Genomic DNA, 17150 nt, shown 5'->3' on the forward strand with positions numbered 1-17150 from the left:
TATGTTTGGCAGCATGAGTGAAGGATGCTTTGTTGCGAAATAGGAAGCCAATTCTAGATTTAACTTTGGATTGGAGATGTTTGATGTGAGTCTGGAAGGAGAGTTTACAGTCTAAGCAGACACCTAGGTATTTGTAGTTGTCCACATATTCTAAGTCAGAACCGTCCAGAGTAGTGATGCTAGACGGGCGTGCAGGTGCGGGCAGCGATCGGTTGAAGGGCATGCATTTAGTTTGATTTGTATTTAAGAGCAATTGGAGGCCATGGAAGGAGAGTTGTATGGCACTGAAGCTCATCTGGAGGTTAGTTAACACAGTGTCCAAAGAAGGGCCAAAAGTATACAGAATGGTGTCGTCTGCGTAGAGGTGGATCAGAGACTCACCAGCAGCAAGAGCGATGTATACAGAGAAGAGAGTCGGTCCAAGAATTGAACCCTGTGGCACCCCCATAGAGACAACAGGCCCTCCGATTTGACACACTGAACTCTATCAGAGAAGTAGTTGGTGAACCAGGTGAGGAAATCATTTGAGAAACCAAGGCTATCGAGTCTGCCGATGAGGATGTGGTGATTGACAGAGTCGAAAGCTTTGGCCAGGTCAATTAATACGGCTGCACGGTATTGTTTCTTATCGATGGCGGTTAAGATATTGTTTAGGACCTTGAGCGTGGCTAAGGTGGACCCATGACCAGCTCTGAAACCAGATTCTATAGCGGAGAAGGTATGTTGGGATTCGAAATGGTCGGTAATCTGTTTGTTGACTTGGCTTTCGAAGACCTTAGAAAGGCAGGGTTTTGGCAGATAATCTTAGAAAGAAAGGGTCCAGATTGTCTAGCCCGGGTGATTTTTGCAGCTCTTTCAGAACATCAGTTGACTGGATTTGTGAGAAGGAGAAATGGGGAAGGCTTTGGCGAGTTGGTGTGTGGGGTGCAGTGCTGTTGACCGGGGTAGGGGTAGCCAGGTGGAAAGCATGACCAGCAGTAGAAAAATGTTTATTGAAATTCTCAATTATAGTGCATTTATCGGTGGTGACAGTGTTTCCTATCTAAGTGCAGTGAGTAGCTGGGAGGAGGTGCTCTTATTCTCCATGGACTTTACAGTGTCCCAGAACTTTTTGGAGTTTGTGTTACAGGATGCAAATTTCTGCTTGAAAAAGCTAGCCTTGGCTTTTCTAACTGCTTGTGTATATTGGTTTCTAGCTTCTCTGAAAAGTTGCATATCACGGGGGCTGATCGATGCTAATGCAGAACACCATAGGATATTTTTGTGTTGGTTAAGGGCAGTCAGGTCTGGAGACAACCAAGGGCTATATCTGTTCCTGGTTCTAAATTTCTTGAATGGGGCATGCTTATTTAAGATGGTTTGGAAGACATTTTTTTTAAATAACCAGGCATCCTCTACTGACGGGATGAGATCAATATCCTTCCAGGATACCCCGGCCAGGTCGATTAGAAAGGCCTGCTTGCTGAAGTGTTTCAGGGAGCGTTTGACAGTGATGAGTGGAGGTCGTTTGACCGCTGACCCATTACGGATGCAGGCAATGAGGCAGTGATCGCTGAGATCTTGGTTGAAAACAGCAGTATTTAGAGGGCAAGTTGGTTAGGATGATATCTATGAGGGTGCCCATGTTTACGGCTTTGGGGTGGTACCTGGTAGGTTCATTGATAATTTGTGTGAGATTGAGGGCATCAAGCTTAGATTGTAGGATGGCTTGGGTGTTAATAAGCATGTTCCAGTTTAGGTTGCCTAGCTGCATGAGCTCTGAAGATAGATCGGGGGCAATCAATTTGCGTGTGGTGTCCAGGGCGCAGCTGGGGGCAGACGGTGGTCTATAGCAAGCGGCAATGGTAAGAGACTTGTTTCTGGAGATGTGGATTTTTTGTTTGTTTGGGCACAGAGCTGGATAGTAAAACAGAACTCTGCAGGCTATCTCTGCAGTAGATTGCAACTCCGCCCCCTTTGGCAGTTCTATCTTGTCGTAAAATGTTGTGGGGTAACTGCGATTCAGAAACCTAGCTGGGCCATCGGTAGCAAGCTAGCATAGGATGGAGGTCTGTTTTTAGCCACCTCGTGCGTTTCTGTCGGTAGATTAGTGTGTTTCGTCTGGTAGAGGGGACCAATCCAATTGGCAAAATAGATATAGTTATAGTGACCCAAGAAAAATTGTCCGATATACCTATTCAGATAGCAGCCGATAAGACAGCTAACGATTAGCGGGCCGCAGATGGGCTTTCAGGTAACGTCGCGACGGAGGGGCCAGTAACTCCCTCGGGCAGATAACGTCGGTAGTCCAGTCGTGAAGGCCCGGTGGGGCTCTGCATCAGCAGTAAAACGGGTCCGGATAGGTGATTGTAGCCCAGGAGTGGCTGATGGAACTCTTCAGCTGGTTAGCTCCGGAAAAATTGATGTTTGCTCCGGGATCGATGTAAGCCAATAGTCACACGGATAGCAGCTAGCTAGCTGCGAGATCCAGGTGTAAATGGCCAGAGCTTGCGGTTGAAATCCGGGGATATGGAGAGAAAAATAGGTCCGGTATGTTCTGGTCTGAGTTGTGTTGTACAAAACTGGCAATAGCTTTTCGAGCTAAAGGATAGCTGATGACCACAAACCGTGGTTAGCTGAGTACTAACGTTAGCCAGTAAACTGGCTAGCTTCTGGCTAGCTTCTGGTTAGCTTCTGGCTAGCTTCTGGTTAGCTTCTGGCTAGCTTCTGTTGTGGATTTCAGATTTGAGGTAAATATTTTTTTTTTTTATATAAATTGGTGAGGCAGGTTGCAGGAGAGTGTTTTGAAGTTGAGTTTTTGGAAAAGAAAATATATAAAACATGCGAAGAAAGATGTAAATATATACAGTGCCTTGCGAAAGTATTCGGCCCCCTTGAACTTTGCGACCTTTTGCCACATTTCAGGCTTCAAACATAAAGATATAAAACTGTATTTTTTTGTGAAGAATCAACAACAAGTGGGACACAATCATGAAGTGGAACGACATTTATTGGATATTTAAAACTTTTTTAACAAATCAAAAACTGAAAAATTGGGCGTGCAAAATTATTCAGCCCCTTTACTTTCAGTGCAGCAAACTCAGTGAGAAGTTCAGTGAGGATCTCTGAATGATCCAATGTTGACCTAAATGACTAATGATGATAAATACAATCCACCTGTGTGTAATCAAGTCTCCGTATAAATGCACCTGCACTGTGATAGTCTCAGAGGTCCGTTAAAAGCGCAGAGAGCATCATGAAGAACAAGGAACACACCAGGCAGGTCCGAGGTACTGTTGTGAAGAAGTTTAAAGCCGGATTTGGATACAAAAAGATTTCCCAAGCTTTAAACATCCCAAGGAGCACTGTGCAAGCGATAATATTGAAATGGAAGGAGTATCAGACCACTGCAAATCTACCAAGACCTGGCTGTCCCTCTAAACTTTCAGCTCATACAAGGAGAAGACTGATCAGAGATGCAGCCAAGAGGCCCATGATCACTCTGGATGAACTGCAGAGATCTACAGCTGAGGTGGGAGACTCTGTCCATAGGACAACAATCAGTCGTATATTGCACAAATCTGGCCTTTATGGAAGAGTGGCAAGAAGAAAGCCATTTCTTAAAGATATCCATAAAAAGTGTTGTTTAAAGTTTGCCACAAGCCACCTGGGAGACACACCAAACATGTGAAAGAAGGTGCTCTGATCAGATGAAACCAAAATTTAACTTTTTGGCAACAATGCAAAACGTTATGTTTGGCGTAAAAGCAACACAGCTCATCACCCTGAACACACCATCACCACTGTCAAACATGGTGGTGGCAGCATCATGGTTTGGGCCTGCTTTTCTTCAGCAGGGACAGGGAAGATGGTTAAAATTGATGGGAAGATGGATGGAGCCAAATACAGGACCATTCTGGAAGAAAACCTGATGGAGTCTGCAAAAGACCTGAGACTGGGACGGAGATTTGTCTTCCAACAAGACAATGATCCAAAACACAAAGCAAAATCTACAATGGAATGGTTCAAAAATAAACATATCCAGGTGTTAGAATGGCCAAGTCAAAGTCCAGACCTGAATCCAATCGAGAATCTGTGGAAAGAACTGAAAACTGCTGTTCACAAATGCTCTCCATCCAACCTCACTGAGCTCGAGCTGTTTTGCAAGTAGGAATGGGAAAAAATGTCAGTCTCTCGATGTGCAAAACTGATAGAGACATACCCCAAGCGACTTACAGCTGTAATCGCAGCAAAAGGTGGCGCTACAAAGTATTAACTTAAGGGGGCTGAATAATTTTGCACGCCCAATTTTTCAGTTTTTGATTTGTTAAAAAAGTTTGAAATATCCAATAAATGTCGTTCCACTTCATGATTGTGTCCCACTTGTTGTTGATTCTTCACAAAAAAATACAGTTTTATATCTTTATGTTTGAAGCCTGAAATGTGGCAAAAGGTCGCAAAGTTCAAGGGGGGCGAATACTTTCGCAAGGCACTGTATATACACGGCAAGACTACGACAAGACTAGGACAAAGGACGTCTGACTCATACCATCTTGGTATAAGATGAGATATGATAGATATGGTGGTGTGGTTTATAGTATGATATGGTGGTATGGTATATACACTGAGTGTATAACACATTAAGAACACCTGCTCTTTCCATGACATAGACTTCCCAGGTGAATCCCTGTGAAAGCTATGATCCCTTATCACAGTAAATCCACTTCAGTGTAGATGAAGGGGAGGAGACAGATTTTTAAGGGTTGAGACAATTGAGGCATGGATTTTGTGTGTGTGCCATTCAGAGGGTGAATGGGTAAGACAAATATTTATGTGCCTTTGAACGGGTTATGGTAGCATTTGCCAGGCGCACCATTTTGAGTGTGTCAAGAACTGCAACGCTGCTGGGATTTTCATGCTCAACATTTTGCTGTGTGTATCAAGAATGGTCCACCACCTAAAGGACATCCAGCCAACTTGAAACAACTGTGGAAACCACTGAAGTTAACATGGGCCAGCATTCCTGTGAAATGTTTTGGAAACCTTGTAGAGTCCATGCCCCTGATGAATTGAGTATGTTATGAGGGCAAAAGGGGGTCTAACTCAACATTAAGAATGTGTTCCTAATGTTTTGTAGAGTCAGTGTATATATGATATGGTACAGTCTAGTAGAACATGGCATATAGGGTATGAAAGCTGATGATATGTTATGATATGGCGTAGAGACAAACTTGGCAAAACAGGTATGCTGTTTAATTAAAAGTTTAATTAAATGAACTACATTTGACCAACAGTACAGCCATAGAGCAGTGCTCAAGGTGTGATATGCATATATACATTTTTTTATTAAGTACAAATACAACACATTTTTTAGCAGATTGTTGAGAAAACAAGTAATCTATGTCCCATAAATGTTTGTTTTATTTGAAGAAATAATACGTGACTATAAATATATCAAATACAGGTTTTATATCAACAATACTATTACATTATTCCTTAAGGTCTATACTGTATAAATATAAAATATAAATACCTACATATAATAAACACATTAAAAGGACAGCCACTTTCTAGGTCAGTGTCCCTATCACTGTCCTGACTCATTGATTGAAGTCTCTTTGGACCAGAGGAAACAGTCCCCCCTACTGGTGCTCCAACACCACTTGTTCTGGTTACGATCACCCATTCAAGACTTGACTGTGGCCAACCCCACTTCAAAGATAAGCCAGCAGAGGGGTTGCAGGTTGGCACAGCTTCCAGTGCCAGACAAAGAGTGATCAAGTGCTAGTGGTGGTATGTTTGGAGAGAGTCTCAATGGAACGTTGATTCTGACGCTGTTGATTTCTGTAGGAGAGAAGGTGTGCTGATTAACCCTCTGAGATACATGTTAGAATACATAAGCTTCATGGCAGACTATATTTATGGCTGAATAGATCCTGTACTCTGTTAAGCTTTATGGAAGAATACATTTTAGTCAGAATAGAGAGTGTACTCTGTTAAGCTTTATGGAAGAATACATTTTAGTCAGAATAGAGAGTGTACTCTGTTAAGCTTTATGGAAGAATACATTTTCGTCAGAATAGAGAGTGTACTTTGTTAAGCTTTATGGAAGAATACATTTTCTTCAGAATAGAGAGTGTACTCTGTTAAGCTTCATGGATGTTTATATTTATGGAAGAATCGATACTGTACCCTACCCTGTGAAGCTTCAAACCATATTTATTTAGAGGAAAATACTCCCAATCACGGCCGGTTGTGATACAGCCTGGAATCGAACCAGTGTCTGTAGTGACGCCTCAAGCACTGAGATGCAGTGCCTTAGACCGCTGCGAAACTCAGGAGCCCAATATATCAAATGAAATAAAAATGATTCATATATGTACTCCACCATTCAAAAGTTTGTGGTCACTTAGAAAAACACAGTGTAGACAGTACAGTGTAGACATTGTTAATGTTGTAGATGACTATTGTAGCTGGAAACGGCTGATTTTGAATGGAATATCTACATAGGTGTACAGAGGTCCATTATCAGCAACCATCACTCCAAATAATAACATCATTCTGACTTCATAAAATATCCTGTGCAATAAAACATCCATAAACTCACACTTTGATTTGTCTTTCAATCAGTGTTTTGGCAAAATTCCCATTTGGGTCGAGACAGAGCGAACCCCTGGTTTTCAGTGTGACACTGATAGGGAGACAGACAGAGAGAGAGAGAGAGAAGGGGTGTTTAATTAAATTAATAATTGAAATATATTTGGAAAGCGTGCATCTAATTTTCTTACATTACAGTACAGTATGGCACAGTATGGTATAAAAACTCACATGACTTCTTCCTTAGAGCAGTGTGAGCGAGGACGGTAATAGGTCAGTTTCCTGATTAACCTGATATTCACCCCCCCTGCGTGTACTTTAGGACAGCGGCATCGAGGATATTGTATACCTCTCCCTGTAGAGAAAAAACAGAAAGTCAAACAAAACACTTTAGTCTCCCTCTACATTCATAAACATTTTCCTAATCTAGTTTTAGGCGGGGTTCGATCTGAAACCATGTTACAGCGAGCTTGACATTCAAAGGTAATTTCCAATTGATATTTTTTTCTACCATAAATATGATCTCAGCCAACAAAAGACGCATTATCGACAATGTTATACAGATTGTATCCCGGACTTAAAGCTTTATTGTAAGTGGCAAGAAATGAATAACATAGTTCACACCCATAGTCCACAATTCTATAGTTAGATATACACTGAGTGTACAAAACATTAAGGACACGTTACTAATATTGTCTTTTTGCCCTCAGATCAGCCTCAATTTGTCAGGGAGTGGTGTCAAAAGTGTTCCACAGGGACGCTGGCCTATTTTGACTCCAAAGCTTCAACGTTCTACCAAAGCTTCAACGTTCTACTAAATACTAAAACATGATACTAATTGTCATCAAAATCCAGTTACCTTGTATCATGTAGATGACGTCTGAGCAGACCAGAAGAACAATAACAGTCATTGCAGTATTCATGATGATCTTGACTCTGTAGACTGTAGTTGCAGTGTGGCTGTTGTATCAGAAGGTAGACCAGTAAGCCAGCTGCAGTCTTCTTCTTCTTCAGTTGCAGTGAATTTCTGAGTTCAACAGTTTTCTTTGCTGAGTTGCTCTTCTCGTCTCCAGTTTAGATTCTGTCTGCTGCGTCATGGAAAGAGACATATTATATGGTCTGAGCTCTGTGAAAGTGGCTTGAGAGACCACATACCAGAGTTGAGGGGAAGCACGCCAAATCTTGCATCTGGTAACATTAGTGTTCACCCACCCATTTCCCCTCTTCTCCCCTCCCACATAATGCATGTCTGAACAGCAGCCCTTCTCTACCAGAGAATTTCACAAAAAACTCACCACTTTTCATTGTCAGAATCACCTTTTTATGAAACACCTCCCTTCTATCCTGTATGGACACTGAACCAGTGACGTGTGTTGAGGTCTGAGGATGGGAAGGCACTTTCTATTGAGCCCTGTCCCGCCTCAGACACTGTGTCAGGTCATGCTGGAACAAAAAGCGGATGAGCTGCCCAGGTGATTTGTCTTGTACCATTTGTGAACTGTACAATTCGACAAGACCAGCCTTAAGTACATGTCATATTTTGAACGGCTCTTGTTTGCAGGTGTTGAACTTTTGTGACATTTTTTTGCAGTCCATTAAGCCAAGGAAATGAAGTTCACCAAGGTGGTAAAACCTGGCTCACATCTGAACATTGATATTGTTCAGTATGTGGTAGTAGATTCTCGTCCTCTCTACTCTGATCGTCAGTTTACTATGTGTTTTGCGTTCTGCCATTCCCAGTTCATTGTATTTCTGATCAAATCGCTCATAGAAACTATCCAAGTCTTGTCACTGCCGTTCCAGTAATTTAATTATATCGCTGATACAGGTACGGCAGAAACCAATATCCATCACTTCTTCTGCAGAACATGGAAGAGTGGTTTATTTGGAAATGCCTTCATAGGCCATGAGCAAAAAGAACGGTGGCGGCCTCTAGATGGGTTGCTAACTGGAAAAAAAAATCTGCAAAGGCATGTAATAGTCTAACAAAAATATTTACGAGACATACAACAAATTCAAAGAATTTACTGTTACAGTTCATATAAGACATGCAGTCAATTGAAATAAATTATTAGGCCTTAATCTATGGATTTCACATGACTGATATGCATCAGTTGGTCACAGACTGTCACGGTTCCCCCATGTTCTGCTGCTCATTCTATGCACCAGTTCTGGAAGCCCTGATTAGTAATTGTATATATTTGCCCTCTGTTCAGCTTTGTCTTGGTCGGTCATTGTTCCCATGTCTGTTGGCCTACTGAGTACCTATGCTTTGTTGTTTCGGCTTTCAAGCTGTGTGTATTGTGCAATTGTTATTACGTGTCCTGTTTATTTATTAGAGGTTTACCCTCACTGTTTTGTTTGGGTTACATCCCTGTGTTTTTGTATACGTGTTTGTTTTGGGCTTCGTCCCCGTGCCTTTTCATGGCATGTTGTATTTTTGGGTGAAGTATTAAAACCCCCTACTACGTCTTCCTGCGCCTGTCTCCAATCATTTACACAACGAGACAGATGCCTTAAAAAAATGGGTCACACAATTAGCCTCAGGATCTCGTCACGGTATCTCTGTGCCTTAATCAAATTTGAGAGTGGCACAGAGGTCTAAGGCACTATATTTCAGTGCTAGCGGCGTCACCACAGACTCTGATTCGATACCAGACTGTATCACAACCGGCTGTGATTGGGAGTCCCATAGGGCGGCGCACAATTGGCCCAGTGTCATACGGGTTAGGTGAGGGTTTGGCCGGGGTAGGGCGTCATTGTAAAATAATAATTTATTTCTTAACTGACTTGCCTAGTTCATAAGGGCACAAGGCGAGACCCAAATGCTGACACAGGAGGCAGATGGTTGAACTCCAATATTTATTATACCAAAAGGGGTAGGCAAAAGGCCGGTCGGGGACAGGCGAGAATTCAAACAGTACCAGTAACTGACTGTCCCTGTGACTCAATAAATAGTTCAGTTCAATGAAAGGAAGATTGTTAACACTAAATTATTTCATGCCTTACTGTAGCAGATGTGATTCATAATAAGGTATTTCCTATTGGGCTAACAATTAAGATGTTAGCTTATTCTGTGAGAGACCTGGGTTCAAATCCTGCCAGTGACATCTCTGTGACTCAAACAATACCTATGGATAACACTGATATTTCTTATTTCCAAGGACAAATTGGTTATTAGTCTTTCATTGGAAGCATTACTAAATCACCCACTACTTTCAAGCATGGTTGAGATGCTTGTCCTTGATGGCTTAACAAAGTCTTCAGAGCTGCCAAACTGATAAGGGTCTTATGTTATGGAAGTTTGTGTGTGTCTGTGTGCAGGGAAACACTCTTGTTCATTGATACTTGTAGAATCTATGCCCTGATGCATTGAAGACACTTATTTTTTTTTACATTTATTTAACCTTTTTTATACAGGTTTTTCTCATTGAGAAAAAATCTATTTTTCAAGAGAGACCTGGTTCAACAGCAGCAGGGGGAATAAAGTTTCAGACAAAATAACTTACATACACTAACACAACATTAAACAAAGCACACATACAGTGCAACAATTATATATTATGTCAAAACAACAGGAATATCATAACTAAAAAACAGCAGTCCTAAAAACAATTACAGTCTTCTATGAAATTTACATCGATCAAGTGTTTAAACTCCATCAATGTAACTACATCATCACATTTTTAAATGTTCAGGAGAGAGTTCCAGGACCATGAAACTGAGTAACTAAAACTAATTCTACCATGACCTGTTCTAATTCTTGGTACTGTTAAAGCAAATGAGAATGGGACCGTAATTTATATTTATTTACTGGCCTGATTAAAAAATAATAAAGTGGCATTTTACCCCTGATGTCTTTTAAATCAGTGTGTTCCAGTGTTAAAGCCTACGCAAGGTCAACGACGACCAGCTGTCACGACTTCCGCCACGTCACCGGCTTTCTAGCCAACGCCGCGCCATTTTTCATTTATCCATTTGTCTTGTCTTGTTTCCATACACACCTGGTTTTCATTTCCCCCATCAGTCTACTTGTATTTAACCCTCGGTTTCCCATCATGTATTTGTGTGTAATTGCTTCATGTTTTTGTGGTGTTTTATTACGCGCTTTACTTTTGTATGTTCCGTGTTTTGAGCGCATTTGATTTATGTAGTGCTCTCTTTTATGCTACTAAAATAAAAGTGCTGTAACGTTCGTCGTCTTCCTCTGATGAGGAGTAAGAGAGGTCAGACCAATTTGCAGCGTGGTAAGTGTCCATTTTAATAAGACAAACTGAACACTACAAAAATACAAAATAACCAAGTGAAACAAACGAAATGGTCCCGTGTGGTAACTAACACGAAAAATAATCACCCACAACTCAAAAGTGAAACCAGGCTACCTAAGTATGGTTCTCAATCAGGGACAACAATAAACAGCTTCCTCTGATTGAGAACCATACCAGGCCAAACACAGAAATTCCAAAACATAGAAAAAGGAACATAGACAACCCACCCAACTCACGCCCTGACCATACTAAAACAAAGACATAGCAAAAGAACTAAGGAACTACTCTCCTTCACCTGACTTCGCCTCTATACATCCGTTGACACCAGCCAACGGCTCTGTAGAGATCACAATGATGTGTTAGACGTTTTTCACTGTTAATGAACCTGAGGGCCGCATGATATACTGAGTCAAGTACACTCAGTGTAGTGGCTGAGGCCTGCATATATATCACTAAAATCTGTAACCGCTAGTAATGTACATCATACCAGCCAGCTCCTTCCTAACCTCCAGAGAAAAACAAGCCTTATGCCGTTAATAAAAACCTATTTTCATCTTGAGCTTCATTACAGTTATCCACATGAATAGTGAAGCTCAGCTTGTCATCAGCCCACACTTCCAAATATGTGTACACTTTGACTTGGTCTATAGTATGTCCATCCAATGAAGCAATGATTAGTATCATGCCTGACATTTGAATCACTTATCCCCAAAATAAAACATACCATATGGGTTAAATTGTTAAATTGCACAGGATTTAGCTATAAAATGAAGTGTTTCTTGCAGTGTACTTATTTGGAATGATTGTGTACTTATTCAGTACATTACCCATCCTGACAACCTTATCCTATATTTTACGTTTCTAAAAGCTTAGCAGTGTGTGGGTAGAATCACTGTGGAAGACAAGCCAGGTTAAAAAAAGCCATATTACAACCTGTGTTGTGATCATTGCGTTGTTTGCTCTATAACCTGTTTGTTCATATGCCTTGACACTGTGATGTATAGGCCTAAGGCCGAGACAATAGGAAGATACAGTGGCAGCAATTTGACCATGAAGGCCTGATTCACACAGTCTCCTCTGAACAGTTTATGTTGAGATGTTTCTGTTTCTTGAACTCTGTGAAGCATTTATTTGAGCTGCAATGTCTGAGGCTGGTAACTCTAATGAACGTATCATTTGCACCCCCTCTAGGTGTCGCCCATCTTCCCCATTATCCCCTGTGTATTTATACCAGTGTTCTCTGTTTGTCTGTTGCCAGTTCGTCTTGTTTGCGAAGTCTACTAGCATTTTTGTCTCAGCTCCTGCTTTTCCCAGTCTCTCTTTTTCTCGCCCTCCTGATTTTTACCCTTGCCTGTCTTGTCTGTGAGCCCGCATGCCTGACCACTCTGCCTGCCCCTGACCCTGAGCCTGCCTGCTGTGCTGTACCTTTGCCCCACCTCTGGATTACTGACATCTGCCTGCCTTGACCTGTCGTTTGCCTGCCCTGTTGCTGTAATATACATTGTAACTCTGACACAGTCTGCATCTGGGTCTTACCTTCAAACCTGATACCCCAACCTTGTCACAACACAACTGATTAGCTCAAATGTATTAAGATGGAAAGAAATTCCACAAATTAACTTTTAACATGACACAACTGTTAATTGAAATGCAATCCAGGTGACTACCTCATGAAGCTGGCTGAGAGAATGCCAAGAGTGTGCAAAGCTGTCATCTAGGCAAAGGGTGGCTACTTTGAAGAATCTCAAATATAAAATATTTTTTGATTTATTTAACACTTTTTGGTTACTACATCACTCCATGTGTTATTTCATAGTTTTAATGTCTTCACCATGATTCTACAAAGTAGAAAATAGTACAAATAAAGAAAAACCCTTGAATGAGGAGGTGTGTCCAGTTTTGACTGGTACTGTATATTTTTGACAACTTTTACTTTAACCCCACTACAGTTCTAAAGAAAATCATTTACTTTTTACTCCATACATGTTCCCTGACACCCAAAAGTACTCATTACATTTCGAATGCTAAGTAGAACAGGAAAGTGGTCCAATTCACACATTTATCACGAGAACATCCATGTTGGCCTCACTGTTGTACTGTGGGTGGTGATGGACTTGTGATTGTAGGTTTTCCCAAGAAATGTATATCTACACTAGTGTTCCACAGGGGTGCTGGGCCATGTAAAACCCAGCAGAATTACAGTTCTTGACACAAACCGGTGCACCTGGCACTTACTACCATATCATGGAAAGAGCAGGAATTCCTGATATTTTGTACACTCAGTGTATATATGATATGGTCCAGTCTGGTAGAGCATGTCGTATAGGGAATGAGAGTTGACGCTATGGTCTGGTTTGGCATAGAGACAGACTTGGCAGAACAGGTATACTGTTTCATTACAAGTTTAATTAAATTTTGACCAACAATACAATTCTAGTGCAATGCTCAAGGTGTGATGTGTATATCCATTATTTGATTAAGTACACAAACAACTAATTGTTGAGCAAATTGTTCAGAAAACAAGTCATCTATGTCTTATTATTGTTTGTTTTATTTGAAAAAATTAAATACATGACAATAAATATATCAAAGACAGGTTTTATATCAACAATACTATTATGTTCTTCCTTAATGTCTATACTGTATACATAAAACATAGAAATATATACAAATAAATAATACCCTTTGTAGGGCAGTGTCCCTATCACTGTCCTGACTCATTGATTGAAGTCTCTTTGGACCAGAGGGAACAGTGCCCCCTACTGGCACTCCAACACCACTTGTTCTGGTTGTTGTCTACCATCCAAGACTTGACTGGGGCCAACCCCACCTCAGAGGCAAGCCAGCAGAGGGGTTGCAGGTTGGCACAGCTTCCAGTGCCAGACAAAGAGTGATCAAGTGCTAGGGGTGGTATGGGGGGAGAGAGTCTCAATGGAACGTTGATTATGACGCTGTTGATTTCTGTAGGAGAGAAGGTGTGCTGATTAACCCTCTGAGATACATGTTAGAATACATAAGCTTCATGGCAGACTATATTTATGGCTGAATAGATCCTGTACTCTGTTAAGCTTTATGGAAGAATCCATTTTCGTCAGAATAGAGAGTGTACTTTGTTAAGCTTAATGGAAGAATATATTTATGGCTGAATAAATCCTGTACTCTTAAGCTTTATGGAAGAATACATTTTCGTCAGAATAGAGAGTGTACTTTGTTAAGCTTTATGGAATAATACATTTTCTTCAGAATAGAGAGTACTCTGTACTCTGTTAAGCTTCATGGATGTTTATATTTATGGAAGAATCGATACTGTACCCTACCCTGTGAAGCTTCAAACCATATTTATTTAGAGGAAAATACAGGTAACTGACAAAATAAAGGAAACAACAACATTGTTTTCTCTTAATGGCGCGTTGGGCCACTGCGAGCCAGAACAGCTTCAACGCGCCTTGAGATAAATTCTACAAGTGTCTGGAACTCTATTGGAGGGATGCAACATCCTTATTACACGAGAAATTCCATCTTTTGGTGTTTTGTTGATGGTGGTGAAAACACTGTCTCAAGCGCCGCGCCAGAATCTCCCCATAAGTGTTCAATTGAGTTGAGATCTAGTGACTGAGACGGCCAGGGCATAAGGTTTACATTGTTTTCATGCTCATCAAACCATTCAGTGACCAGTCGTGCCCTGTGATGGGGGGCATCGTCATCCTATGGGTGAATAACCATGGTAGCCAAAATAACTGGACCTGCCCAGCATTTTTATGCATGATGGGATGTTAATTGCTTAGGAATTGCTCAGGAACCACACCTGTGTGGAAGCACCTGCTTTCAATATTCTTTGTATCCCTCATATACTCAAGTGTTCAGGTGTACCTGTAAATGGCCCATGATCTATATGGCACACATAGATGACATTATCTAACTTTATCTAACTAGGCAAGTCAGTTAAGAACAAATTCTTATTCACAGTGGCGGCTTACACTGGCCAAATCCGGATGACTCTGGGACAATTATGAGTAGCCCTATGGGACTCCCAATCACAGCCGGTTGTGATACAGCCTGGAATCGAACCAGGGTGTCTGTAGCGAAGCCTCAGGGGCCTCAAGCACTGAGATGCAGTGCCTTAGACCGCTGAGCCACTCAGGAGCCCAATATATCAAATGAAATAAAAATGATTAATATATGTACTCCACCATTCAAAAGTTTGTGGTCACTTAGAAAAACACAGTGTAGACAGTACAGTGTAGACATTGTTAATGTTGTAAATGACTATTGTAGCTGGAAACGGCTGATTTTGAATGGAATATCTACATATGCGTACAGAGGTCCATTATCAGCAACCATCACTCCAAATAATAACATCATTCTGACTTCATAAAATATCCTGTGCAATAAAACATCCATAAACTCACACTTTGATTTGTCTTTCAATCAGTGTTTTGGCAAAATTCCCATTTGGGTCGAGACAGAGCGAACCCCTGGTTTTCAGTGTGACACTGATAGGGAGACAGACAGAGAGAGAGAGAGAGAGAGGAGGGGGGGGGGGGGGTGAAAAATAAAAAGAGGGAGATGTTTAATTAAATGAATAATTGAAATATATTTGGAAAGCGTGCGTCTAATTTTCTTACATTACAGTACAGTACGGCACAGTATGGTATAAAAACTCACATGACTTCTTCCTTAGAGCAGTGTGAGCGAGGACGGTAATAGGTCAGTTTCCTGATTAACCTGATATTCACCCCCCCTGCGTGTACTTTAGGACAGCGGCATCGAGGATATTGTATACCTCTCCCTGTAGAGAAAAAACAGAAAGTCAAACAAAACACCTTAGTCTCTTCATCAACATTTTCCTAATCTAGTTTTAGGCAGGTTTCAATCTGAGACCATGTTACAGTGAGCTTGACATTCAAAGGTCATTTCCATTTGAGCTTTTAATGTCCATAAATATGATCGCATCCAACGAGGTAACATTGCCTTTAAAAGGCGCATTATCGACAATGTTATACAGATTAAATGCCGGACTTAAAGTTTAATTGTAAATTGCAAGAAACTAATAACACAGTTCACACCCGTAGTCCACAATTATATTGTTAGATATACACTGAGTGTACAAAACATTAAGGACACGTTGCTAATATTGAGTTGCACCCATCCCTTTTTGCCCTCAGGTCAGCCTCAATTTGTCAGGAAGTGGTGTCAAAAGTGTTCCACAGGGACGCTGGCCTATTTTGACTCCAAAGCTTCCTACGTGTCCTTAATGTTTTGTACACTCAGTATAAGTTCAAAGTTCTACTAAATAATACTAATTGTCATCAAAAGTTCTACAGACAGATTTTTAAGCCAGTTACCTTGTATCATGTAGATGACGTCTGAGCAGACCAGAAGAACAATAACAGTCATTGCAGTATTCATGATGATCTTGACTCTGTAGACTGTAGTTGCAGTGTGGCTGTTGTATCAGAAGGTAGACCAGTAAGCCAGCTGCAGTCTTCTTCTTTTTCTTCTTCAGTTGCAGTGAATTTCTGAGTTCAACAGTTTTCTTTGCTGAGTTGCTCTTCTCGTCTCCAGTTTAGTGTCTGTCTGCTGCATCATGGTAAGAGAGACATCTTATATGGTCTGAGCTCTGTGAAAGTGACTCGAAAGACCACATTCCAGAGTGGACGGGAAGCACACCAAGTCTTGCTTCTGGGAAAATAAGTGTTCACTCACTTATGTCCCATCCCCTCCCCTGCTCTCCCACTTAACACATGTCTGAACAGCAGCCCTTCTTTACCAGAGAATGTCACAAAAAACTCACCACTTTTCATTGTCAGAATCCCCTTTTTATGAGACAGCTACCTTCCATTCTTTTTGGACACTGAACCAGTGATGTGGGTTGATGTGCGTTTCTAGTGAGCCATGTCCTGCCTCAGTGACAGTCTGTGTCAGGTCATGCTGGAACCAAAAGATGAGCAGCTGTCCAGGTGATTTGTATTGTACCATTTGTTAACTCTACAATCTGACAAGATCAGCCTTAAGTACATGTCATATTTTGAAAGGCTCTCGTTTGTTGGTGTTGCACTTCTGTGACATTGTATTTTTTTTGCAGTCCATTAAGCCAAGGAAATGAAGTTCACCAAGGTGGTAAAACCTGGCTCACATCTGAACATTGATATTGTCCAGTATGTGGTAGTAGATTCACCCCCTCTCTACTCTGATCGGCTGTTTACTATGAGTTTTGCGTTCTGCCATTCCCAGTTCATTGTATTTCTGATCAACTCGCTCATAGAATCTATCGAAGTCTTGTCACTACCATTCCAGTAATTTAAT

At 41.2% G+C, this 17150-nt stretch overlaps 2 protein-coding genes across 2 annotated transcripts; both read right to left on the minus strand.

The window, feature by feature from the left end:
- Positions 1-5210: 5210 nt before the first annotated feature.
- On the minus strand, positions 5211-7850 carry LOC110531606 (interleukin-8). Its single transcript, XM_021614893.2, has 4 exons — positions 7436-7850; positions 6808-6931; positions 6587-6670; positions 5211-5823 (listed from the first exon to the last, which is right to left on the minus strand). The coding sequence occupies exons 1-4, from the start codon at positions 7497-7499 to the stop codon at positions 5757-5759; spliced, it is 339 nt and encodes a 112-aa protein (XP_021470568.2). The 5' UTR covers positions 7500-7850; the 3' UTR covers positions 5211-5756.
- A 5529-nt stretch (positions 7851-13379) lies between these two features.
- Positions 13380-16426, minus strand: LOC118966175 (interleukin-8-like). The gene is made up of 4 exons (XM_036989276.1): positions 16190-16426; positions 15510-15633; positions 15254-15337; positions 13380-13805 (listed from the first exon to the last, which is right to left on the minus strand). Exons 1-4 carry the CDS (start codon positions 16251-16253, stop codon positions 13739-13741), a joined length of 339 nt encoding a protein of 112 aa, XP_036845171.1. The 5' UTR covers positions 16254-16426; the 3' UTR covers positions 13380-13738.
- Positions 16427-17150: the final 724 nt, after the last annotated feature.

Source organism: Oncorhynchus mykiss, chromosome 9, assembly GCF_013265735.2.
Source record: "Oncorhynchus mykiss isolate Arlee chromosome 9, USDA_OmykA_1.1, whole genome shotgun sequence".
In the NCBI taxonomy this organism is placed as follows: domain Eukaryota; kingdom Metazoa; phylum Chordata; class Actinopteri; order Salmoniformes; family Salmonidae; genus Oncorhynchus; species Oncorhynchus mykiss.